This window comes from Notechis scutatus, chromosome 1 (assembly GCF_049901735.1).
Source record: "Notechis scutatus isolate UNSWTSFEM ecotype Mainland chromosome 1, rNotScu1.2, whole genome shotgun sequence".
Classification (NCBI taxonomy): Eukaryota; Metazoa; Chordata; class Lepidosauria; order Squamata; family Elapidae; genus Notechis; species Notechis scutatus.
In genome coordinates, this window is record NC_142009.1 from 214,608,350 (window position 1) to 214,635,683 (window position 27,334).

Sequence of the window (27,334 nt, forward strand, 5' to 3'; positions counted from 1 at the left end):
TTATACCAAATGGGCAGGAAGTTAAAATAACTCTTCCAATCAAATCATTCTGCCACTTAGCATATTAATAAAAGAGGTTTTGCAATAAACATTATGTAATTATCATTTCTCAGTTGGTATCTGATTACAGTTGTTACATGTACTAAAATTGTGGTTAATTGTTTCATTGTAGGTAAGCAGCAGATTCCAACAAAAGTGGGAAGAGACAATTTTAAATCTATTGGTGGCCTTGTAATAACTCTAGGTGTAGTAGCACATACTTCCAAGGATGATGATAAAGAGGCTTGATAGAGGTTTTAGAATAATGTGAAAAAGCAGAAGTAATAAGAGGGAATAATAAATAATCAAGTCTATTGCTTGATCATTTGATTGATTGATTGATTCCAATCAAGTCATTCTTCCTTAATATGAACAGAAGCATTGCTGCAAAACCACCAATGGGTACAATCCATGCTCTAAGACATTAAAAAATGTAAAAACAAATCCAGGCAAAATATAATGTTAACCTAATTTATGACTGTCAAACCATGATTTCTAGTTTGCTGCGCTCTGTGAATCCAGCCATTCTGATATGTTTAACAACCAGAGTTGAAACAAGCCATGATTTTACATATATAATGAATTAGCCATTATGATCTTTGACCTGGCTTGTCCATTATTAATTACAAATCCCCCAGCTGTAAATTTATGAAAATCCTATGAAGCATAAGTCAGCCAAGTGAAACATTTTAAAACCATGTGACTTCAGGAGAACAAATTTAAGCATGTCCTCATTTTTTTTTACTAAAATAAGTGGATTTCTAAAATGTTCAGCTCTAAAATATTGTTATCCATCCTGTCGCCTCATTGTCAGTCATGTGCATCAACACAGTACATGATTGATTATTTTGACACATGTGTGTGTGTGTGTGTAGTGAAGTGAGAGTAGGTCAGTGGACAGCTAATCTTCAAAAGCTATTTTTATTTTAGGTTTATTTTTCTTCAGATGGAAGAATGGTTGATCAGGACTGCTTTGTCTAAACTGATTCCCCCCCCCCCTAACACTCTTTTCTTTTAAATTTCAAACATAGGCAAGTTCATTTAGGTAAAGATCCAATATGTCCAACTCTTCAAAAGCAAATCCTTGAAGATCGACTGAAAGAAGAAGAACTTTACAAGGTGAGGAGAGAGTATAAAAATAACTCCTACCTTTATACAGTATATATCTATGGAGATTCTCAAAAATCCAGGTCGTGGTTGTCCCAAAGATGTTTTTTCCCCCCAAAAAAAGGCAACTGTATTTATTTGCTGCTTTCTTTGAAAACCTTTTGTTTCAGGTACTGAAAAAGCTTCTTGGATGGGAAACAAAACATTTTCCAAGAAAACACCAAGATAGTACAGTTGCCTTTGGAAAAGAAACAGCTTTGGGACCCTGGCTTCATGCATTCTGGGAAATATCAGGAGGATAGAATAAATTTTTAGACTGAAGAAGATGGGATCTTATCTTGAAACAAAGCAGGCATCATCCTTGCTGCCATAATCTTTTGTATGTCTTACTCTTGCTTTTTTAAAAAAAATGGTTTATTTTCCTAACTCCAGAGTTCACATGCAATGTCAAAAGAGAAGATGAGCAGCAGAAGAGAAATGGGGATAGTCTGCTGGACAATCCCTTTGGGAACATCTAAAGCACTGCTGCTTTATTTCTTTTGGAGTCCTTCATTTTGTATATCTCAGATTGCACTTGGATGATGTCCTGTCCCATAGAAGAACATGAGCTCCTCTGTGAAACCGGAGACCTGCCGCTTTCCAACCCTTTGCTTTTTATTTCTGTTCTTTAATACAATTCTGTTGAGGTCCATCGTCTCCCACATCTTCTCTCAATTTATTTTTCCTCAAAAGATAACTCTACTCCAAGCCAGTTATCTTTGAAAGATATGTTTTTTAATGAACAGCAGATGTAGAACTGAATAGATGGTGTTATAATTCCCAAGCACTTTGAAATGATTGCTGTGCAGCAATCCAGACTGAAAGTGGAAAATGGCTTGGCTTTGTTGGACTACGATGGCATAAGACCAGGAAAAGGTGCTGCTTCACTAAGAGCCAACACCAACTTGATGGAACATGATCAGCCTTTAAGAAAGTATCAGCGGACCTTATTTGAGCTTCTATGCAGATTCCAAATCATCTTTTCATCTTCAAGTGTAGCTTGCTGCAGAGCTTTGATTATTATTCATGCAGGCCTATTCTTACAGTTCTGAAGGAAATCCCATTGAACATAGTTGGATTTCATTCTGAATAGGTTGAAGATCTTCGACGTAAGATTGCTTTCAGCTGTATAAAATGATCTAAGGAATCCACGTATCATCTGCAATCACATTTTTCTTTGAATGGTTCTAATTAAAATCCCTCATTTGTCAATACCTCTGTTAGATACAGGTAGTCCTCGAATCATGAACCACAATTGGGATGGGAATTTCCATTATACATTTGGTGCAGTTGTAAAGCAAGTCATCACATGACCAGAGTCAATTTTAGCACCATTTTTTTACCATGGTTGTTAAGTGAATCACGTGGTCAGTAAGCAAATCAGACTTCCCCCAATTGACTTTGCTTATTGGAAACTAACTGGGAAGATACAGATCATGGTCATGTGACCACAAGACATGAAAACCGTTGTAAAGGCGAGCTAGTTGCCCAGTGCCTGAATTGTGATCACAGGACCAGGCGGGTGGTGCGAGAGATGCAACGTTGAGGACGGATCAAAAGTGACTTTCTCAAATAGTTCTGAGAAGAAAAGAAACATTTTGAGATAGCTTAAAGAGAAGAAGAGTCATATATAAATGTCTTTGGACAATTCTCAGTCATCCAGGTCACGGTTATCCCTTTTTCAAAAGGCAACTGGACTTTTGTTTTTTTCCTTGAAGACGTTTCACTTCTCATCCAAAAGGCTGCTTCAGTTCTTCAAGGGCTTTTCCTTCAAGGAAAGACAAAGTCCATTTGCCTTTTGAAAAAGCACCTTTGGGTCATATGTAGATCTCATTAGATTCCTGGGAATTATAATGTTACAATTAAATTTTCACTTTTGGAGGAAAGCCATGATTCTACAATATTTGGAGCGTAGTGTCTGAAAACAACCCTATTCTGTCATGGGAATTAAGAGACTTGGACTGTCCAGAGGTTTTAGATTTCAATATCTTCTGGTTCCAACCAATATGATAAAGGCAAAAAAAAAAAAGTGTTGGAGCTGTAGTCTAAATCATCTGGCAGGTTTATTCCTGTTCTACATTCACAGTGGTTTGTGTGTAGATGTAATAGCAACCATGTGGATAAGATACATATATTTGGCATGCTCGTATTACTAAACACAGTGTTTTTGATTGATGTGTTTTATTCATTCATTCATTTATGGTCCAAACTAGATTAAAAGAAGAGACCCCATTCTGGAGAAGGAGTTTGAAAGAAAGCATATTGAAATCTCTCTGAAGCGTATCATCCGACACATCAGTGAGGTATGGCTTTGTTAAAATGGGTTAAAAGGTTTTAAAAGTAGATGGGATTCTACTTTAAAATTAAAATTTTTAATTTTTAAAATTAAAGTAAAGGTTTATTTCCATTGTCAGGCCCTCTTGTCAGAATATTAACTGGCAGAGAAGTCCAGATGTTTGGAGCTGCACAAGTGAGAATTAGATTAGTATTGCACAGGGATCAGGTGGAAGATAACAGGTTTAGCAGGATCCTCCTATGTTTCATGTGAAGTTGGTAAAAAGAAAAAAGAAATTACGTTATCATCGTAAACTTTTGATTATGATTTAGATTAGGTTTTTTTTTAAAAAATGAAATTCTTTAATTTTACTTTTAATAAACTTCCCTAGCCACCTGCCTCTAGATGGGCTGGATTTTTAACTCACCGTAATCCCCACCTAACCTGGCCAAATTCAAGAGAGCTGAATCTTAAAACGTCTGGAGGAAGCAGGTTGAAGAAAGCAGTATTCTGTCTTTTGGTTCACTTGCTGAATATAAAGACAGATAGAATAACTCTACAAATTCTTCCATACAAAGTTTATTTTATTGGGTTATATTAGGTATCCTTAAGGTAACTCACAGTTATGTCAAGATGCATCTGATGTCCAATTCTTTGCATAGTTGAAATCGTAGTGTAAATCAGGGGTCCCCAACCGCCGGTCTGCGGACCGGTACCAGGTCATGAACAAGCCTTACCGGGCCACTGGTTGCTGGGCGCCGCCATCTTTTTGGTAAAAAGTGCTTCCAGTGAGCTTTTCGGGTAGAAAGCTCACCGGAAGCGCCATCAAAAGATGGCGGCGCTTGCTCGTGAGCTTTTCCGGTAGAAAGCCATTTCTACCGAAAAGCTCACCGAGTGCTGGCGCCGCCATCTTTTGACGCGCTTCGTGACGCCACCAGCGCTTTTTCAAAAGATGGCGGCGCCCAGTTGACGCTGTACCGGGTCAGCGGCGCCCAGCTGATGCCGGAACCGGGCCGCGGCGTCGAAAAGGTTGGGGATCCCTGGTGTAAATGATAGTAATCTTTCTATCCCATATTTCATCCCATAGTCGTAGAATCGGGGTAGAGCTGCCACCATGAGGCTGTGTTCAGGCAAGAGTGAAGAAACCTCCCCCAACCCACCAAGGGTCAATTCAGTGACCAATCAGGGTTACAGATGTGACCACATGACATGTACGACATTTCCGAGATACCTTAACTACATTTACCATGATGCATTCCCTTAAGGGGACAGCTCTCAATTCCTAACTAACTATCCCAAATCCCATTAACTCTAAACTGTCTGGACAGCACAAGCAGAGTTTAGAACTTCAAAGATAAACCCATTTACAAGTAGTCCTTGACTTATAGCCACGTTCGAGCCCAAAATTTCCATTGCTAAGCAAGACATTTAAGTGACTTTTACCCCATTTTATGACCTTCTTGCCATGATTATTAAGTGAATCACTGCTGTTAAGTTCGTAGCAAGGTTAAGCTTCCCCATTGACTTTGCTTGTCAGAAGGTTGCAAAAGGGCATCACATGACCCTTGGACACTGCAACTGTCATAAATACATGCCAGTTGCCAAGCATTTTGATCATGTGACAGTGGGGATGCTACCAACAGTCATAAATGTGAAAAACGGTCACACCAATTTTTTTCAGCGCTTGTTGTTCACTTCAGACAGTCACTAATGGTTGTAAGCCAAGATCTACTTGTACTTATCAACAGGCACTTCTTAAGGAACTGGTTCAAGCTTCAGGATTCACCCCTTCTTTTGTACATTTACTGCTTACCACTTTGGATATCAAGGGAAATACAAAGTTCAGGATTGCTGAGGATTGCTGAGATGTAATCTTCCATTAAATTAGATGTAATAGCATTAATTCTGTAGTATCATTGCTTAAAATTCCAAACTCTGAACACTTATGGCTGCAACTTTCTTTTCTTGTCTGCCAATAGCGTCCCCAGTTTCAGCCTACTTTTGACCTTCTGCTTAATAATCCTTGGTATCACAAGCATAGAATTCAGCAGCGATTCCAACAAGCTGCACGAAAGGTACTGAAACAAAATTGCTGCAGGTAAATACACACGTGCAGATGCCAGTTGCAGATATATTTATTCATTTGCACAGCCTTTTTCTGATCCTATAGATACATGGTACCTGATGAATTTGCCTAAGAGATGAGCACTTTTTAAAATTGTACTTATTGGAGCTGTTGTAGATTCACAGTCTGTATGTGCATGCACATATGTGTATATCTTCAGCCCAGAAAAACTTTCCATTTAGTTGAAGCGGAGGAGTTAGGTCTATATTTGTTATCTGCTTAGGAGTAAACTCTGTGGAATTCTATTGGCCTGTTTTTCCTGAGTACATATAATAGGATCGTATAAATACTCTAGTGTTTTATTTTTCCATATAAAAATGCCACACTTCATATTTTGCTTCAGTGTGCAAAGTTCTAATTAAAATCAAAAACTCTGAGCATTAAAATGAAGGAATTCCAATATATATCATAAAGCTATTATAACCTTTAACATTTGCAGCACTTGGCTCTAAATTTTTTAGATATCTGTTGACTAATAAATCTTCCAAGTTTAGAAAAAATGTGTCTCAATTTTCAATCAGTAAATGCTCTGCTAAATTAAAATAATTTAAAATATATAATCTGAGTTTAGTTAATCCTGTTTGGGCACTCCATGTATTCTCTGCAATTCTTCAGATGCACAACTATAATAATATTCAGTATCAAAGAAAATATCCTATTATCTAAGAACTAAAAAATTAAAGTAATTCAATTCCAGATTATAATGAGACATATTTCTTTTCCCCACACTGGTTGTACTCTTCTGCTGATCAAATTATATTTTAATAAATTCATGCTATTAACTAGTTTGCTTTTAATCTGCTATTGCCATTGTTATGTTGACTCTTCAATACAGTGCTACCTTTTGAGGTAACTATTTGGCAAAATTAACACAAGATAGTTAATTTCCCCAAATAAATAAATAAGTGACTATAATAAAAACTTCCCCATGCACTTTCTGCTTTTTAATTGACTCAGTCTAGATATCATGGTTATGAAGGTTAGCTGGCTGAGTACCATGTTTAATTTGACAAATTATGACTAGTAATTGTATAGTAACCCAAATCAAAATATTTACTATGCAAAGTTTTATTCTCCCTTAATCATTTTCTTCCTATAATTTTGGAAGTTTATTTTTAGAAATCTTGGCATTCAATTACAGTTAGGATAAGCTTAGCTATGCCATCTATTTACTCCCAATGTGTTTAGTCTATTATTCCCCATTATATGGGTACTTTCCAGATATTTCAGACCTGCAGCTTGCACAGTCATAGCCTTCACAGCGAAATACCAGGATTACTGGAGATTCTGGGAGTTGTAGCAACAAATTCTGAGTAATTAATGAATTGATGATCATCTTTCATTTTTCAGTTATTTTACATCATTTCAGGAACACTTTGCAGTTTTTGACCTATTTCCAAAAAGTTTGTATCCATTCTTGGACTTGGACATTAAAAACAGTGTTTTGACTTGTTGTCTCAAACACATATCCTTATGGTATCTCAGTGTTTATCTATTGTGCCTTAGTTTTGTTTTGTTTTTTAATTAGTGTGCCAAAGGATTATAGAAAAAATTGATAGATTGTTCTATAAACATTTATGTTCTATAAACATTTATGCTTGAATAGAGAATAACTGAGTCTGTCACTTTTTAGATTGACTGACTGACGCCACATAACCGAACATATCTCGATGATAGAGACCACTTTTACAGAATTAACCAACTGAATAGGTCTTAATAATTTTCATAGGTCCTGATTCAGATTCGGCTAGATAAAGTGATAAATTTGCTTCATGACGTATTTAAGCGATATAGAGAACAAGAAGAGGAAGAGAAGAGATTGATATCAGGTAAACCCTCAGAATTACACAACTATTGCCACTTTTTGCTTCCTTTACAAGTACAGGTCATTTCATATGTTGCAATTAGAATACAGGTGGTCCTCAACTTACGATCACAATTGAGCCCAACATTTCTGTTAAGTGAGACATTTGTTAAGTGAGTTTTCCCCCATTTTATGACCTTTCTTGCCACAGTTGTTAAGTGAATCAGTGCAGTTGTTGTTAAGTTAGTAACTCGGTTGTTAAGTGAATCTGGCTTCCCCATTGACTTTCTTTGCAGGAAGGTCACAAAAGGTGATGACGTGACCCCAGGACAATGCAACTGTCATAAATATGAGCCAGTTGCCGAGCATCTGAATTTTGATCATGATGTGAGCATGGGGTTGCCGAGATCGTTGTAAGTGTGAAAAATGGTCATAAGTCACTTTTTTTATTCACTTTTTTCAAAGTTGCCATTGTCAACTTTGAACGGTCACCAAATGAACTGTTGTGAGACAAGGACTACCTGTATGTGCTGCCATGATGTGTAAAATGTGTGATGAAAACATGGAATTTATTAGATGGAAATAATTAGAAAAACATTTCCACGAAGGTGGCTTCCATTGTCAAGAGGGGCCATGTCTTTTCATTGCGCTGCATTCCCCTCTTCTTTGTTGGCGGGCCAATAGCTCACAACTATTTTGGCCACAGAAGATGGATAAATAGGTTGTCCCATTTGACTCATAAAAATCAAGCCATAAGAGCACAAGGTAAAGATGAAAAGATACAGCTTGTCCTCTTCTTCCTCATCCTTGGAGTCAACAGTAGAGTAGAGTAGATGATGCACCAGAATATTTCTCTGTCACCCATCCAACATTCCTATACTTAGCATGTGTCCATGTCTGTCTCCATGTGGCAGAATGCAGCAGTTTTAAAACATCCAGCACCGCTGCTATAAACGAAGAGGAGAAGAGAATGCCTTTTGCCTTGATTGCCGTTCGAATACAGCCGTTTGAATTCCCTACCTACAACCCACCACAATGGGCTGATGAACTGGTAAGTACCAACGATGCAGTTCTGAAGAACCCTCTTTGAACCCTATTTTTTATGACGCCACAAAACTATAGAACAGGGGTCTTCAAACTTGACAGCTTTAAGACTTGTGGAGTTCAACTCCCAGAATTCCTCCTCCAGTCATGTTAGCTCAGGAATTCTGGGAGTTGAAGTCCACAAGTCTTAAACTGGCCAAGTTTGAAGACTTTTGTTATAGAACCAGCATCAGTGAATCTGTCAAAGTAAGTTTGTGAACATTATGAGCACTAAACCTCAGTTCTCTTAATTTTTCACGATTGCTCTTTTAGATGATCCTATTAAAGGTATTATCCCAAAAATAGATGTTGGATTTTTTTTTCTTACATGAACTAATGTGCCCATCATGGTCGTTCAAGTTCAGCAAATGTACAGATACATTTATTTATTTAGAAAATTTATATGGCCGTCCATCTTAAATATGTACACTGGGTGGCTAACCACCAAATAACCAAAAAATTTAAAAAAAAAATCCCTATAGCCCTTCAAAGCAAACAAACTATAGATAAAGTATAAAAAGAAAAGGTTGGGGCATATGAAACAGTCAAGGGAATGGCAGTGAAAAATAGACATTTTTATCATGTGAGAAAAAACAGTAAGTGAGGAAGGAAAAATGAATCTGATGCTTGCTCCCCTCAATAGCTTAGTTTTCAGAAGGGTTCTCTCTCTGTCAGGTTGGAATAATTTTTTTAAAATGAAAATCAAGATTCTGCTGATACAGTGCTAGCTGTTAAAGGGTTTGGGGATTGGTTTGGTTTTGATTTATTTTTGTTTAGGTTGTCAGTGGGCTGACATCTTTTTGCAGTGACTTGGAACAGAAGAAGTTGCTGGCTTAGCTCATGTAATATTCTATGGCAAAATCTACTGTGTTTTGTTTTGTTTTTGCTACTGTTGTTTGTTGTGTGAACCAGCCATTTGTAGTATATTGAATAAACTACCTACGAACATAGCAATAATTTAACACGTGCAGCTCATCCAGTCTCTTAAACAGTTTGTGGGATAGGATAAGGTGGAAGGAGATATAAAGGCCAGCCTCAGAGCTGCACAATTTCCCACTTTGGACATAAAAAAGGATTTGCAGCCTTGGAGTAATAGCATTGTCTGGATAGTTCTGCCTAGCCAGGATTATTCTCAATGGAGGCGGTATACCATCTGTTACTGTACTACCTGGACTCTTATTCTGGGTAGAGAATGGCAGAATGTGGAGATTCTAAATCATACAAGTCATGAAAAGCTCCAAAGGTGCTTTTCAAAAGACAATTGGACTTTCTTGTTTTTCTCTGAAGTTTCTATCAGAACTAAAGAAGCTTATTGAAAGGATCCCCAACCCCCAGGCTGCAGCCCACCATCAGGCCGTCAGCCTTTCAGAACCAGGCCACGGCAGTGGCAAGCGTACGCATGCGGCTTGCACAAATGGAGCTGCGCGCTGGCCCACCCACGCATGGAACCATCCCCTCCCTCCTGCCAGTCTGCAAAGCTGAAAAGGCTGTGTAAATCTGGTTTATTGGATGAGAAGTTTTCAAGGGAAAAAAATCAAGAAAGTCCATTTGCCTTTTAAAAAGCACCTTTGGGGCAGAAATGTCTGTGTCCTTGGCTTGGTTTTTTGCTGGCTCTGCCATGATATGATCACACTTCCTTTTGATCCTCCTGCAAATAATCTTGGCTGCATTTATACACATTATAGAACCAGGATTCTTTTAAATATTATTAGTTCAACAAGCCATTGTTTTTTGGACATAATGCTAAACTGCAATAGGTGGATTTTCTCATTACAGTAAGCAACAGAAGTAACCATGTTAGCCTAGTATTAAATGTGAACCAAGTAAACATACGTGTCAGAATTTATTTTTACAAATCATGACTAACAATGTGATATGTAAGCTATGTTATGAATAAAATACGTTCCAATCTGATACTGATTATGTTTTTTAAAAAGCAGAAACACATATCCACCTAACAACTTGTTTTGTTGTTTTTTTCCCCTCCCTCCAGGCACCAGAAGTTTTGGGCATAGTTCCTCTTAAGTCTGCTTCAGTTAAAATCAAAAAGCTCCACGACTTTTATGATCTAAAGGTTAGCTGCAATTAATCAAGTCATTTTCTGTGGTCAAATTAATGTATTCAATGCAAGCAGTAGTTAATGTAATGGCTGTACCCAATTGGGCATCTCCAAGTATGTAGGGTTTTCATCTCCTGAACAGTAAGTTCATTTCTAATTAGGGGATGGAATTTTAGAGGAGCAGAAAATTCTGAATATACGTTCTGAACATCATTGTTGGCCTCCTTAAAGAAACTGCCCTTGACGTCGCAGCGAGACGATGGGCGATTCAGGGTCTCCTGGAAAGCTGTCGATATCCCATGCCACCTATAAATAAGGAGGCCCCAAGAGTGCTTTCATACCCACTCCAAAGGATCTTCTCTCACCTTATCAGTACCCCTTAGTTCAAATGCACACAGGCAGTCCTCAATGTCCAGCCACAATCAAGTCCATCGTTTCTGTTCCTAAGTGAGACATTTGTCAAGTGAGTTTTGCCCCATTTTACAACCTTTCTTGCCACCGTTGTTAAGTGAATTGCTGCAGTTGTTAAGTTAGTAATATGGTTGTTAAGTGAATCTGGCTGCCAGAAGGTCCCCCAGGATACTGCAGCCATCATATATACATGCCGTAAGTGTGAAAAACGGTCCTAAAGTCACATTTTTCGGTGCCATTGTAATTTGAAACGGTTACCAAACGTACTGTTGTAAGTTGAGGACTACCTGTATATTCTTGGGACTCTACAGCTACTGTGAGCCCAGAAAAAGATGCAACCTCCTGAAGGAGCCCAACAAGAGAGGCATGTATGCCTATGAAGGAACTTTGCTGCTTCAGATTCAAAGCATCGGGCATCCATGGCATAACATTTTTCCTGTACCAAGAGATCTTTTGTAAGAAGCTCTATGCTGGGTGTGCGAATCATGAACAATAAGATACTTTTTAAAAAAAATTCATTTGGTTCCTTCATTTGATTTTCAGGGTTATCTGGGCTTTGCTTTGTTTTATCTCTAGGTACCCCAGCATTTCAGTAGCATGGGATATCAACCGTTCTGTGTACATCATGCAGCCACTAGTTACAAAGTTCCAAAATATTCTCAAGCTCTGAAGTCAGGCGCAGAGGTAATCAATCTGTTCTATGTTTTACTTTTCTTTTTCAGGCTGTGTACATGCAATAATTTTCTGCCTTTTTTCAGGAGGAGCTGATTCCACTCATACCTTCCCCTAAGAAAGACCCCTCAGTTGCAGAGGATGAGGAACTGAACACTTCCTTCTTAAACCTGAAAGCCCCTGAAGCTTTGTTTCACTCTCCAAACCATCATCCACTTCAAATTTTTGTGAGTAAAACAGACAGAGTAAGGAAACTGGGACAGTTTGTCCTACCAGCAAAGGATGAGGAATACACACAGATAAGATTGTTGCTGTATAATTTTAGGACAGTTGTATTTGATCTTGATCATACACACACACACACACACACACACACTATTTAATATTTGGACAATATCTAATTCAGGATTAATTAACATCTTGGATTTTATTCCCATTCTTGAATGTTTCCCAATGCCACTGAAGTGTGCTGATTAGATTTGCACATTGTGCTGAAGCATGGTATAGTTTCTTTCATTTTGGCTCAGTCTTTTGAGTGTATTTCACACTTCTGGTTAGTGGATCCTATCTTATGATTTAGTATGTTGTGAGAATGCAACCATGGATGTTTATTAAATAAACCTTAAGAGTGTTCCCTAAACAAATGATTCCTCCCAGGCGAAAAATTATAGCAATAGCACTTAGATTTATATACAGTTTCACAGTGTTTTACAGCCCTCTCTAAATGGTTTACAGAGTCAGCATATCGCCCCCAACCATCTGGGTTCTCATTTTACCAACCTCAGAAGGATGGACGGCTGAGTCAACCTTGAGCCTGGTGAGATTGGAACTGCCAAATTGCAGGCAGCCGGCAGGCAGAAGAAGTAATCTGCAGTACTGCATTCTAACCATTACACCACCATGGCTCATAGCCCTTATAGCTCCAAGGATGTCTCTCCATCAGCAGCCAAGTATCATTTGGCCCTTGGATGGAAGCCTTTTTTAAAATGCAACCTCCAACTATAAAATGGTTTTCTAGCATGATTTATTTGAGCACCATTAGTAAGGTTTGCATAGTCCACTAAGATACAATTCACGGAGTCTACTTTCCCACAGTACAAAAGAAGCAGCTATATTTTACCATGGTGAATGAACTTTCAGAATTGCTATGCTCCCAGACTCAGCATGCCATCCTGTGTGTCTTGATTTTATATGTTGATGTGCTTCCTTTTTTGATGGCAGTAAAAGCTATGCAAAATAACTGTAAGCTTTTCTTTGTTTTTGTTCCACAATTACTTGTCAAATCCTACCCCTACCCCCAGGTTGGCCCAAAGGAGTTGTTGCTTCAATGTTTCTCTTCTTTGCTTTTCAGAATCCTTGTCCAGGGCTGCTTGATCTCAAGCTACCCCTACCCTATACAGAAACCAACATGGAGTATCACATTTGCCCTCTTCCAAAATTTCCAAATAGCAATAAATACCCAAATGGCACTGCAGTTACACAAAAGAAGTTTCTTCATCATAGGGTAAAACTTATCACTGGAACTTTTAACAGATGACGGGGATGGTGGATAGCTTTTCCTAATACGTTTATGGTCATTTCAGGAAGTGATACGTGGTGTGACTAACTGGAGAAAATTCCCATCAGTTATCAATTCAACCTTATCGGGCCCACCGCCTCTGAATAGCATGGCAGTGCCATTTTGGTAAGAATAATTATCATTTTTATTAAAAAGGGCCAAAATGGCCCTTTTTCACTTGGAATACTGCTAAAAATGGAAAAGAAGAGTTTCAGCAACATAATAGAAAAGGTGTCATGCCCCTGTTGGAATCTGATTAGGAGGGGGAGGCCAAGCAGCTGACAGGGAGTGGGAGTGTGGCTCCGTTGGCTGTTGAAGAAACTGGGGAAGGGCACAATCCAGCTGGCAGAGCAGGGGAGAGGTAGAGCAAGGGAGAGGGAATTCAGAGGAAGACCCAGGCCCACCCCCTCTTCATCCTAGGGTATGCAGGGAGGAACGGAGAAGGGAGCAATGTGAGTTGTGTGGCTTACGGGAGAGGAAAGGGACCTGATTCCCTTCATTAGCTGCAGCTGGGAACACAGTGTTTAAAAAGGGAAGCTGCGCACAGCAAGTTGTTGGGAGAAAATCGTGAATTATCTGGTATCGTCAAGGCTTATCTGTGTTCCTGGCGTCTTCCCAACTGTATGTGTTTTGCTGTGCTTTCAAGTCTGCAATTCCTTCTCCTGCTAATTACTGCAGCGTGGTTTGTTTGGATTTTTAGTTACAGTTTGTATGTACTTTGTTTTTTGGACTGAATTTCCTACACTTAAAGGCTGTTCTTGGGAGAGTTTTTCTTCAGCCGAAGGTAACCTGGACATTGGGGGCAAAGTTAGAGATAATAAAGGGACTCTTCTTGCTTATTTGACTGTGTTGCCTTTGTGCCACGCCCCGGGTCATCACAAAAAGTTTGGAAGTGTTTGACTTTGTAAGAAGCAGTGGAAAGCCCTTCCCCCAAATTCTGGATGCTTGCAGGCTGTTTTTCTTGAAGGAAAATGCCCTCCAGGTATTTTAGATCCCCTATATTCCCAAATAAAATATTTGTCATATTTTATAGGTTTGGTTGAAGTCAAAAATATCTAGAGAAGATTAAGCTGATTCATGTGCTGTAAAGTAATACTGCTTCTAGACACAGTATATAAGTTGATTATATGGAATGTTTTTGGTATCCTACTCTTCAGCTGTTTAGGTTCTTAAATTTGTTAGCTAAGATCAGTTGCAAACAATGTGATTATTACTGTTCGTCATTTAGTACCTGGCTCAGATAAATGGCTTACATTTTGCTTATACTAGGTATATTTGATAGAAAATGAAACATAGGTAAGGTGTAAGCCATTGGGAATGGTTTTCAGAGACCAGAAAATTTATACTTTGCTTCCCAGCAAAAGGGGGGAAACGGGAAAATGATTGAACACTTAGTACAGTGAGTGAACCAGCCAGTATGGCTTATTCCACACACCATGATTAAAACAAGCCTGAGCTTAGCAGTGTGTGACGCCAGACACCATATATTCTAGTCTAGATCGTTAAGAGGAAATGGAGATAAAGCATGGAAGAGTAGTGGTATGTAGTAGTCCTCAACTTAACCGTTCAAAGTTACGACGACACTGAACAAGGTGTTTTATGATCCGTTTTCACACTTACAAACTTTGTAGCATGATCATGTTGATCACATGATCATGTGATCAAACTTCAGTTGTTTGGCAACTGGTTCACACTTACATGATCACTGCTGTGTCCCAAGGTCACGTGATCAAGCCTTTTGCAACTTTTGATCAGCAAAATCAATGGTGAAAGCCAGGTTCACTTAATAACCATGTTACTAACTTGTCTATTGCAGTGATTCACTTAATAACTGGCAAGACAGGCCATAAAATGGGGCAAAACTCACTTAACCAATGTCTCACTTAACAACAGAAATTTTGGATTCAGTTGTGATCAATAAGTTAAGAACTACCTGTAATAGGGAAGATGAAGATCCTGTAATGAATGTGGCTCGTTTGTTGTAATACATGTTTTACTTTTAAACGGCTTGGTATTATATTAGAACAGGATAACATGCTTTATTTATTTTTCATTTGAAATAAAAGGATGCAGGTATCAAAGCCAGGAAAATGACATCAGTGCTGTAGTTCATCCATATTCAACCTGAAACCCTCCACTTTTGTTAGAATACAGTACTTCTATGGATTAGGGGAAGTGTAGCCCCAATACACTTCCCAATACACTATGGATTAGGGGAAGTGTAGTCCCAGTTTCAAATCCCTAGTGCCACATAACGGGGTGAGCTCCTGTGACTTGTCCCAGCTTCTGCCAACCTAGCACTTTGAAAGCATGTAAAAAATGCAAGTAGAAAAATAGGTACCACCTTTGATGGGAAGGTAACAGCGTTCTGTGTTCTTTGGCATTTAGTCATGCCAGCCACATAACCATGGAGATGTCTTCGACAACGCAGCTCTTCGGCTTTGAAACGGAGATGAGCACTGCCCCCTAGAGTTGGGAACGACTATCACATATGTGTGAGGGGAACCTTCACCTTTACCTTTAGTTCCAATACAACTGGAAGAGCCAGCTATAAGGTTAATTTCAATTGTCCTTATCATGTGCTTCCCTTAACATCTCAATATGATTCCATTTTCTGCAGCGTTGATCCTTATAACCCCGACATGCTTCCAGATGATGTGCCTCCAATTCTGCATGAGTTACCACAACAAGACAAGGAAAATGTGGTGGACGAGTAAGTTTTCTCTCCACCATTCATTCAGAATAATTTTATTGCGTACCAAGCACTGGGATTTAATATAAGCAGGTGCTTATGTGTGGGCACATAATTAAAAAGCTCACGAGATTGCTGTCAGACATCTTGAAAAGTAAAATAATTGGCAACTTAAATTTTAGAGCAATTGAAGGAGAGGCTCCTGTCTTACTTACACCACAGATGATGAAAGCCGAATTTCCACAGATTGACTTCTTAGCTGAAGAGAATAAATCAAAAGAGGGAAGGTATGTCTTTCTCCACTGAAATCTCATACAAATGCAAAGCCTATGGTCTAGTGGATTCCAGGCATCATGCAGGGGTGGAGTATTCTGAATGGATAGCTTTTGTGTGAGAGAAAGAGAGGTTTAAATGCCTCACGAATCTTAGGAATAGTCCATAACTATTTATGGATGGTTTTGTCCTTAAGCTCAAAAATCAGATAGGGTTAGGTACAGAAGGGGTTCAGACTCAGAAGTATGGTTTTTATAGCACCAGTTAATGGCAAGGAAATAAAATATTTAATCAACCTTTCCTCAAGTTACAAAATGGAGTTGGGGAATGGCTTTTTAAAAAATTATTCCTAAATAATAGTTCTTTGAACAAAAAATGTTGCCCCTTTCCCCGTGTTCAACCTAAGCTTGGTTGGATTTTTGTGGTGAAGCAATACGCTTTATAATGCTGACTGACAAATATTCAGCATCTTGGTTATGTTTTTGCGTTCTTAAGTCTCAAGGCAACTAAGATGATGGTTAGAATAGTCCCTTAAAAGCGTGTTCCAGGCAGCCAGGCGTGGTGCCCAAACTGCTATGGTGTGCCACCCTAAATTGCCACTGCTTTAGTTCTGGAGAGCTTGCTATCAGATGTACAGTATAATTTAAATGGCATTCAGCTCCATTTAAATCACATTCACACTAATAAAATGTATTGGTGACAAGCTTATTCATGCAGGAATGTTCCTACAGGCAGAGTTAAGAAAGGAGTCTGGCCTATTACTCTTTGTCCCATCCCTGCACTTATTAGTTATATTAATTTATTTCTGAACACCAGGCCTTCTAAGGCATTCTGGAAAAGTCAAATGCTTGTGCACTCCTTTATATCATTCTATTGCTCATAATAACATTATTACCTAATAATGGAGGGGGGTTTTTTGGACAATTATTTCTTTTTTATTTCTCTTTTAGTGAAGGAAATGCAGACGTGAAAGTTGGTTCTTTTACATCTCTGTATAAATCTGTGCCTGCTTCCAGGTAATGGAATTATTTCAATTGTAAAGGTCAATGAATTGATTTGCTATTAGTGCTAATAGAAATCATACTTAAGTATATTGTTAGATGTGCAAAAGTTAATTATGGCCATATTCAGTGGATTCAAAAGAGCAAAAGGACGAAGCTGGATGCCCTCAAGAAACTTAGTAAGAAAACTAAGAAAGGCTGGATTTTAGTAAAATTCAGATATTCAGATATAGTAAGAATTGCAGATATTGACAAAGCAATGGGACTTCCTTCCGAAAAGGCCTAATAATATTAGGTGATTTCTCATTCTTTACAGGTTTATTTGAGTTTGGACTTCCTTAACTGATTTTATTGAGATTGGGAGGTTTCTCACTTTTTTTGGCTTGATAAAAACTCAATAATGATGCTAGTGGACTTGTAGAATAAAAAAGAAACTAGATGTTCAAAGAAATATATATTTCAAAGAAATGGGTTTTTTACATCTTACATCATAGAATGGCTGTTTTCACAAAAAGGTGAAGTGATGTCACTTTTTTAAAAAAGCCCATTAGGGCAGGGTTTTTTGGAACTTGGCAACTTCAAGAGGATTGGAATTCTGGAAGCTGGAGTCCGTACCATATATCTTAAAGTTGTCAGGTTCCAAAAACCCTACTCTAGCACTTCAATACAAAATGAAGATGGGATATGAACATAAGCTTTCTTTTTATTCTACAGTTCTTTAGGACCAGGCCTCCAAAACATACTTTTCTTTCTCTTCTTCTCCCACCCCACCCCATCTCACCCTATCATATATCTCCCACTTTCTAACAGAAAAGATCTTTTCCCTCTCTCCAGTGCTGTTTCTTTCATGGTCAGTTCTTTCCAAGCATGTAGAATATTTTTGTTCCTTCCTTCATTTCCATAACACTGAGAACACAGGTGTCAAACTTGCGGCCCAAGGGCCAAATGCTTCACGCGCTGGCCACCCACCCCACCTTACCCTGGGTTAGGGAAGGGGGGGAAAGTCACAATACGTGATACCAACATGACACCACGAGTTTGACACACCTACCTTAGAACATATGGAAACTACTTAATTTATTTATTTATTTGTTTTTATTTATTTGATTTGTCAATCGCTTACAAGATAATAGGTATAAGTATAAACGTAGTTATGAATACATGAAATGGGTACATATAAGAAAAATGAAAAGAAACAATAGGACAGGAACGGTAGGCACTTTGGTGCGCTTATGCACACCCCCTACAGACCTCTTAGGAAAGGGGTGAGGTCAATAGTAAGACAGTCTAAGGTTAAAGTTTTTGGGGTTTGGGGTTTCTGCTCCCTGAGGCAGAGAGAGAAAACTGGTTTAGCCTACTGATAAAACCTGCTCCTTTAAGGAGTAGTTAATTTTGTCAAGATGCTAAAATCATTATGAAGTACACTATAGGGGGGCTGCTATTGAGTCACTCCATCTTTTCCTGTAAAGAGGAAACTAATTGTGCCAAATAGTTAACCCATCCTCCTCCTTGAAAGTCTGTAGAACCATTTCTAAATAGGAGTGTGTGTGTGTGTGTTTGTGTGCATGTGTGTGTTGGCCAAGGTATCCAGCTTGAAGGATAAAACTAGGACAAAGTGGTCAAAAAGTAGAAAAAGTAGAATGTTTTGTTAGTCTGACTATTTTAGTTCTAAGAACAGTTTTAAACAACAGCATACTATGGATAATAAGATTATATTTTGAGATTTCAAGGTATGATCCAAATACACTGCTCAAAAAAATAAAGGGAACACTTAAACAACACAACTCCAAGTCAATCACACTTCTGTGAAATCAAACTGTCTACTTAAGTAGCAACACTGATTGACAATCAATTTCACATGCTGTTGTGCAAATGGAATAGACAACAGGTGGAAAGCATAGGCAGTTAGCAAGACATCCCCAATAAAGGAGTGGTTCTGCCGGTGGTGACCATAGACCACTTCTCAATTTCTTTCTGGCTGATGGTTTGGTCACTTTTGAATGCTGGCGGTGCTGTCACTCTAGTGGTAGCATAAGACGGAGTCTACAACCCAGATAAGTGGTTCAGGTAGTGCAGCTCATCCAGGATGGCACATCAATGCGAGCTGTGGCAAGAAGGTTTGCTGTGTCTGTCAGCATAGTGTCCAGAGCATGGAGGCAATACCAGGAGACAGGCCAGTACATCAGGAGACGTGGAGGAGGCCGTAGGAGGGCAACAACCCAGCATCAGGACCGCTACCTCCGCCTTTGTGCAAGGAGGGACAGGAGGAGCACTGCCAGAGCCCTGCAAAATGACCTCCAGTGGGCCACAAATGTGCATGTGGCTGCTCAAACGGTCAGAAACAGACTCCATGAGGGTGGTATGAGGGCCAGACGTCCACAGGTGGGGGTTGTGCTTACAGCCCAACACCGTGCAGGATGTTTGGCATTTGCCAGAGAACACCAAGATTGGCAAATTTGCCACTGGCGCCCTGTGCTCTTCACAGATGAAAGCAGGTTCACACTGAGCACATGTAACAGATGTGACAGGGTCTGGAGACGCCGTGGAGAACATTCTGCTGTCTGCAACATCCTCCAGCATGACCAGTTTGGCAGTGGGTCAGTAATAGTGCAGGGTGGCATTTCTTTAGGGGGCCGCACAGCCCTCCATGTGCTCGCCAGAAATAGCCTGACTGCCATTAGGTACCAAGATGAGATCCTCAGACCCTTTGTGAGACAGTATGCTGGTGTGGTTGGCCCTGGGTTCCTCCTAATACACAAAAATGCTAGACCTCATGTGGCTCAAGTGTGTCAGCAGTTCCTACAAGACGAAGGCATTGATGCTATGGACTGGCCCGCCCGTTCCCCAGACCTGAATCCAATTGAGCACATCTGGGACATCATGTCTCGGTCCATCCACCAATGCCACGTTGCACCACAGACTGTCCAGGAGTTGGGGGATGCTTTAGTCCAGGTATGGGAGGAGATCCCTCAGGAGGCTATCCGCCACCTCATCAGGAGCATGCCCAGGCGTTGTAGGGAGGTCATACAGGCACGTGGAGCCCACATACACTACTGAGCCTCATTTTGACTTGTTTTAAGGACATTACATCAAAGTTGGATCAGCCTGTAGTGTTTTTTTCCACTTTAAATTTGAGTGTCACTCCAAATCCAGACCTTTAATTTCCATTGATATTTTTTGTGTGATTTTGTTGTCAGCACATTCAACTATGTAATGAACAAAGTATTTAATAAGAATATTTCATTCATTCAAATCTAGGATATCTTATTTTTGCCTAGCCTTGTTTATTTAAAACAGTATTTCCTTTCGCTGGTCTAAAAACAACCTAATGCACACGTTCTCACTCCAAACTTTTTCTGTATTCTTATTTCTAGTGATGTGAGGGACATTGTGGATTCATATATTGCGAGTCACAAAAATTTATGTGGACGAAGGATTACAGAAACTGCAGAGAAACTGAAAGAGAAGGCAATTGACAAGACTCTGGTCCTAAATTAAATTGTCTCCTTGAGATAGGCTTGAATGTTTTTAAGTGCCATTCACATTTTTCTATGCTTTTTATAATGTGAGTCACCCAGTAGGGATACACATCATTCTAGTGATTCAGGAACAGAACATTCCAGAGAGCTCCAGAACATTCTGTTTCCCTTCTAGATTATGCCAAACCAAGGAGGAATGGCCCACTTCTAAATTGTCAATTTTTGTTGATCTATAGTGCCCCTACTGTTAGACTTCCATGATAATACCATAACTTTGCAAATTAAATTGTATTTGTGCAGGAGCCTCTGCTACATAAAATGAAGCATAGATTTCCCAGCTACTGAGATCAACTTTATAGGTTAGCACAGGAAAGTGTGTCCAATAAATCTTAAGTCTGTGATAATCCTCCTTGGGTAATTGCCAATTTGATCTTCTGTGTTGCTTATTCCTTACTCTCATCTCCTATGTGGCCTCTTTAATTATAGTTGTTAATATGTATATATTTACCCATCCTGTTTAAATTTCTAGACTGGCCAGTGTATACATAAACCCACCTAAACTATTTTTATATATGTGCATTAAATACTGTTGTCAGTCTCCTGTGAATGAACACTTACTGCTTTCCAATAAAATGTAGAGAAAGTACTACATTCTGTTTTTGTGCTGAGTGGCTATAATATGAATAGTATTATAAGCTGGACCACCGTGAAGTATTTGATTCTCTTGGATTCCTAATACAACGGCTGTTCTTCAGACTACAAGTCAAATAGATTAAATCAGGAATAGGCTGGATCAGATGGTTTGAACTTCAGTTCTTATTACCGTGTTTCTCATAAAATAAGGCCGGGTCTTGTATTTTTTTGAGCCCCGAAAAAACGGCTAGGCCGTCTAGGCAGCCTCGCCACCAGCCGCTCCTAACGGGTGATCATGGCGAAGCGCAGAGAACTCCCTACTCCCACCAAACACCTTTGCTGCAGACCCAAGACCTTTGGCACCCGCCGCTGTTGCTTTCCCTTCTGCCTATTCCGCCACCACATTTGGAGCTGCCGCTTCCGTGTTTGGAGTGCCGCTGCCATTTGGAGTGCCGCCGCCATTTGGAGCACCACCGTCATGTTTGGAGCTGCCACTTCCGCGTTTGGAGCTGCCACTGTGTTTGGAGTGGCAGCGGCGCTCCAAATGGCGGTGGTGCTCCAAACAGCGGCAGTGCTCCAAACGCGGAAGCGACAGCTCCAAACGCAGTGGCAGCTCCAAATGCGGAAGCGGCAGCTTCAAACAGCAGCAGTGCTCCAAACAGCGGCAGTGCTCCAAATGTGGAAGCGGCAGCTCCAAGCGCAGTGGCAGCTCCAAACAGCAGCGGTGCTCCAAACAGCAGTGGTGCTCCAAACGTGGAAGTGGCAGCTCCAAACGCGGCGGCGGCATGGGCAGAAGGGAAATCAACAGCGGCGGGCGCTGAATGTCTTGGGTCTGCCGCAAAGGTGCTTGGCAGGAGTAGGGAGCTCTCCACGCTCTGCCATGATCGCCCATTAGGAGCAGCTGGTGGCGAGGAATTGCTGCCCACGGGGCACTCCTAACGGCAAGTCCCCCCGCCCTTCCCCCCATTTTGCATGTTTTAAAATAGGCCTAAATTTGGGGGGAGGGGCTTAATTTCATTTTATGCTTAGAAAACATGCTGAGTCTTCCTACTGGGGGAGGTCGTATTGTTGGAGAAACACAGTAGTTGCATCCAGTGCAGCCATGGACAAGGGACTCTAGGGGCAAGGGGTTACGGTTTTAAAAGAGCTGCACTAATTTGCCAACCCCTGGAAAAAGCACATTAAGTAGAAAAGGTGATCAGGAATAAGCAAACACAAGGCCCTGGTCACAACATGAATCTATTCAGAACCAATTTAAAATGATACATAAAAGTTGTCTTAGCAGCAGCCAAAACAGAGAGGAAGTCTTATTTGTTATTCCAGCAAAGCCAAGAAAAATATAATGCAAACAAAATATCAGCAAATAAGCTTTCTCCTGTTAAGGACAATAAATAAATCTGCTTCATTTTCTCGTGTTTTTGCAATGGAATTAATTCGTTAGGCAGGTTTTCTTACCTTGTTGTCTCATATCTGTTTCACCTGGCAAATCATCATGTATTTATTAATATACATATTAATATATTGATTCATGACTTTCATTCATGTGAAATTGTGTTACAAGGGACGGATTTATGGTGTTTATTAATGTCTTAAAAATTGGAAAATGTTGATAAGTTTTTGTGCTTGAAGTTCATAGAAAAGCACTGTATTTTCTAATGTTAGAATTACATCATGATTAGGGTGAATTGTATGGCTAACTAAAGTAGCATGTGGTGGAGCATGTGGTTTATCTTAAACTGCAGGATAATAGGGAGAGGAGAAAAATAAACTGAACTAACAAATAGATTTATGCCTTTTTAAATTCTAATGAATATTATCCTAAAGCTGTACTTGTCCAATTCAGACCTGCATTCATTTCCGTGTTCCGATTTTCATTTTCTGTGAGGGCGCAGAATATATTAAAGTTTATGAAAGTATTATTCTAAATCTGCTGGTGGTGCTATATTTGCAGTTTTCTACTGACAGGTGTTAGCTGTGTTCTGAAGTTGTCGTCTTCTAATGAATATTGTGAACCTTCTCTTGGGGACTGCAAATTGCAGTTTATTGGTTATATTTGAAGAAAAAAAAACCTGATGCTTTTCATACTGAAAATCCAAGTATGAGATTTAAGACATTTCAAGGGCTTGTTCTTATATGGACAGGTTGTACCAAAGGTCAAGCTCCATAGATCATTTGGCAATATTTTATTTATTTATTTATTTTTGTAAATTTTATTTGAGTTTTCACAAAGAGAAAAAAAATACAAATAAAACATCTTTTTTGAAAATAGCGTAATCCCGGGTTACATTTCTTCATACAGACACAAATTCAGGTTCATGCTCATTTTTATATTCTATTCCATATCTTATTACTATTTTACATTTTCTGCATAGCTTCTCCCCTCTTTTAATTTTCTCAATTTTATTTTAATTATCTCATCTCAGTTCAAATCATTGTATTTATATTTTTTGTCTGTCCCGTTTCAATTATCTATTATCTTTTCTCATTAAACAAAATTTCTCCTGTAGTTACTGATTGGAGTATGATGCCTTTATATCTTTTCCCTAAAGTTGTAACATTCAATATAATACATAACTTCCATTCGGATTCTGCTTGGTACATTCTTAAAATACGCACTGTATTCTTAAAAAAAAATTATAAATGTATATAATTAAAACAACATTCCAATTCAATTCTATCATTAATATTAATATTCATTAAAGTCTTAACATCTTTAACATTACTTTTCAATTAAATATCATACTTCTATGGGAACAATTATAAGCTTTCCATAGTTAATTCCCCCCCATTCACTTATATTTTATAAAACATTAACTAATTAAAATGTTCCCGTTCCTTCCTAATTCAATTTTCTCATTTATTTTATTTCACTTATTTTATTCACAAACATTTCACTAAATTACACTAACTATTTTGTCCCTCATTTTAATCATACGTTGTTTCCAATTTTCTAAAGTTATTTCTATTACTAATATAACAATACAATCTTATGTACCTTTACAGAATCCCTTTTTCCCTTAGATTTTCACCCATTATCTCTAAATAGGTCCTGTTTATATCTTGCTCCAGTCCTTTGTAACTTCTTTTCTTTTCCTTTCCTTCTTTTCCTTTCCTTCTTCTCTCTCCCCTTTTTACCCCCTTGTCTCTCTACCTCTATTTCTCTCTTCTGTATTCCCCTTTTCTGTTGCTTTCCAGTATTATACTTATTTTTCAAATTATATTTCTTTTCTTTGGTTGTTTTTTTAAGTCTTAAATTCTCCATTCTCTTTCCCCCCTTTCCTTTTTCTTCCCCACATAAAATTGCTTATTCATTAAAGATGGCTTCCTCTTTGTCCCAGTCTTCTTGTTTTGCAGTCTTGTTGTTTCTCATAGTTCCAAATCTCCATTTCTAAGAATTGAAAAACGAAGCCAAAAGAACCCTTCCCTTCTTATGCATCTTCTTTGTACTTTGTACGTTGTTTGTTGTTCAGGAGTGGCTTGACAAGAGGAATACGACATTTGAAGCCCATGTCCAGGATCCGTCTGTGTGTGCTGGCTCTTGATGCATTGACTCCAGCCTCAGTCCACTCCTTGTGAAAGTCCCCAACACTTTTGAATGGCCTTTTCCTGACAATACTCTCCAGGCTGCGGTCATCCCTGCTGTTTTTGCACCTTTTTCTTCCACACTTTCCCCTTCCACATAACTTTCTATTAATGTGCTTTGATACAGCACTTTGGGAACATCCAACTTCATTTGCAATTACCTTTTGAGTCTTTCCCTCCTTATGGAGGGTGTCAATGATGGTTTTCTGCACATCTGTCAGGTCAGCAGTCTTTCCCATGATTGTGCTTCCTACTGAACCAGACTGAGAGACCATTTAAAGGCTCAGGAACCCTTTGCAGGTGTTATGGCTTAATTAGCTGATGAGAATGGGACACTTTGAACCTAGAATATTGAACCTTTTCACAATATTCTAATTTCTGAGATTGTGGATTTGGGGTTTTCATGAGCTGTAAGCCATAATCATCTCAATTATGACCCATCACGGCTTGAACTATCTTGCTTTGCATGTAATGAGTCTATCTCATATATTAGGTTCACCTTTTAAGTTGCATTACTGAAATAAATGAACTTTTGCACGATATTCTAATTTTTCAAGTTTCACCTGTATACCCACACATGCGTATATTATTCTTCCATTTACAGGCTGTCTAGCTTACATCCACAATTGAGCCCAAAATTTCTGAGACATTTATTAAGTGAGTTTCACCCCATTTTACATCATTTCTTGCCATCGTTGTTAAGTGAATCACTGCAGTTGATAGGTTAGTAACACAATTGTTAAGTGAATCTGACTTCCCCATTGATTTTGCTTGTCAAAAAGTTGCAAAAGGGATCACATGACCCTGAAATATTGTAACGGTCATAAATATGAACCAGTTGCCAAGCATCTGAATTTTGATTATGGGCAGGGGTGGGATTCTACCAGTTCGTACCTATTCGCTAGAACCGGTTGTTAACATTCTAAGCAGTTCAGAGAACCAGTTGTTAGAAGAAATTACTGGACTAATCCTATAAGGAAGGCAGGAAGGAAACATTCTGGTGTTGCTGACAGAAACTGCCTCTCCGTTAACCCTTATTACATTCTTGGCAGGACTAGACTTCCTGTCTCAGGAACCTCTCTGGAGCATTTTTCCCTCCTTTGCTGGTACTTTGCTTGTGTGGAGTGATCATTCAAAGTTACAATGGCACTGAAAAAACTGACTTATGACCATTTTTCACTCTTATGACTGTTGCAGCATCCCCACAGTCATGAGAGGCCAGGCGAGGAGATGCATGCCTCGATGTGAGTGATATTGAGTTGGCCACACCCAGCCAGTCACATGACCACCTAACTACACCCACCAACTAAGCCACGCCCACAGAACCAGTTGTTAAAAAATTTGAATCCCACCCCTGATTATGGGGATGCTACAAAGGTGTGAAAAATGGTTTATGGGTCACTTTTTTCAATGCCGTTGTAACTTTGAACAGTCACTAATGAACTATTGTAAGTCAAGGACTGCCTGTACTGGAAACAATATTTATCTAGCAGTTGAATCCAGCATATAAGAGTAACCTTGCTTGATGAGGCCAAGGTGCATCTTGGCTAGCATTTTATTATTATTTTTGTTTTCACTGTGACTATGGCCATGCTTTGGGTTGCCGTCAAATAGGAAATGATATTTTCTGCTCTCCTACCTTTGCTCCCTTTGGAAGGCATGGAGTCTTCAGGAGATGAAGAATCCTGTCCTCCAGAAGTACAGTGACAAACAAACTGTTGGACTTTCTCCCAATCAGATAGCAGTAATAGAAAGAGCCAAAAAAGCAAGTTAAGAGCTCTCTTCTTATCCAAGTAGACTGCCAGTTTGAAAATGCCTTTATAAGAGTCAATCTAAATAACCAAAGCCATTCCATTTTTCAGGGATCATTCTTGTTTCCATTTTTTTTCTTTTACTGTTACCCCCTTCTAGGGTGCTTCCTGTTAATGTAAGCTACCACACCCGGAATCTTTTATTTGTGAAATGGGAGTATAAATTATTTAAATGTTAACCAAATAATCCGGTGAACAACCAAAAGGTTGGTTGGTGGGCTTTAAGGCCAAAAGCTTTTCAGATGACCTTGTGATTTATAACTAAGTATGGCTCTCATGTGGTTGCTTTTAAAAGCGATTAGAAATGTTCAGCTCATGCACAAAAGGGAAATAAAGGACTGTGATGCCATTTTCAAGATACCAGCCTTAACTAATAAAGTTGCTAGTCCTCTTCAAAGCAAAATTCAGAGTATTTGTACCTTTGAAATCCTGTATGGCTTAGGATCAATATGTTATCTAGCCCAACCTATTGTGCACCAGGGACTGGTTTAGTGGAGAGAGGTTTTTCCACGGACCAGCGGGGGCATGGTTTTGCGTGCTGCTGTATTCGGGGGATGGGGCTTCGCTTGTTTGCATGGACCAGTTCCTGAGATGACGTGGACCAGTGCTGGGCCACGGACAAGGGGTTGGGTACCCCCGATCTAGTATAATTGCTCTTGTAATCTACTGGCTGTTAAGATCTATTAAGAAA

At 39.2% G+C, this 27,334-nt stretch overlaps 1 protein-coding gene across 1 annotated transcript in view; it reads left to right on the forward strand.

Moving 5' to 3' along the window:
• The window catches only part of CFAP221 (cilia and flagella associated protein 221), a 37,931-nt gene extending 16,667 nt beyond the window's left edge, over positions 1-21,264 (forward strand). The window contains exons 12-25 of the mRNA XM_087950177.1: positions 1,071-1,158; positions 3,399-3,488; positions 5,440-5,535; positions 7,315-7,414; positions 8,304-8,440; positions 10,466-10,546; positions 11,519-11,626; positions 11,701-11,841; positions 12,966-13,118; positions 13,198-13,298; positions 15,793-15,885; positions 16,047-16,151; positions 17,088-17,153; positions 20,513-21,264. Of these exons, the coding sequence (XP_087806303.1) occupies positions 1,071-1,158; positions 3,399-3,488; positions 5,440-5,535; positions 7,315-7,414; positions 8,304-8,440; positions 10,466-10,546; positions 11,519-11,626; positions 11,701-11,841; positions 12,966-13,118; positions 13,198-13,298; positions 15,793-15,885; positions 16,047-16,151; positions 17,088-17,153; positions 20,513-20,636 (1,483 nt within the window). The 3' untranslated portion in view covers positions 20,637-21,264. The remainder of the gene's footprint in view (positions 1-1,070; positions 1,159-3,398; positions 3,489-5,439; positions 5,536-7,314; positions 7,415-8,303; positions 8,441-10,465; positions 10,547-11,518; positions 11,627-11,700; positions 11,842-12,965; positions 13,119-13,197; positions 13,299-15,792; positions 15,886-16,046; positions 16,152-17,087; positions 17,154-20,512) is intronic.
• Positions 21,265-27,334: the final 6,070 nt, after the last annotated feature.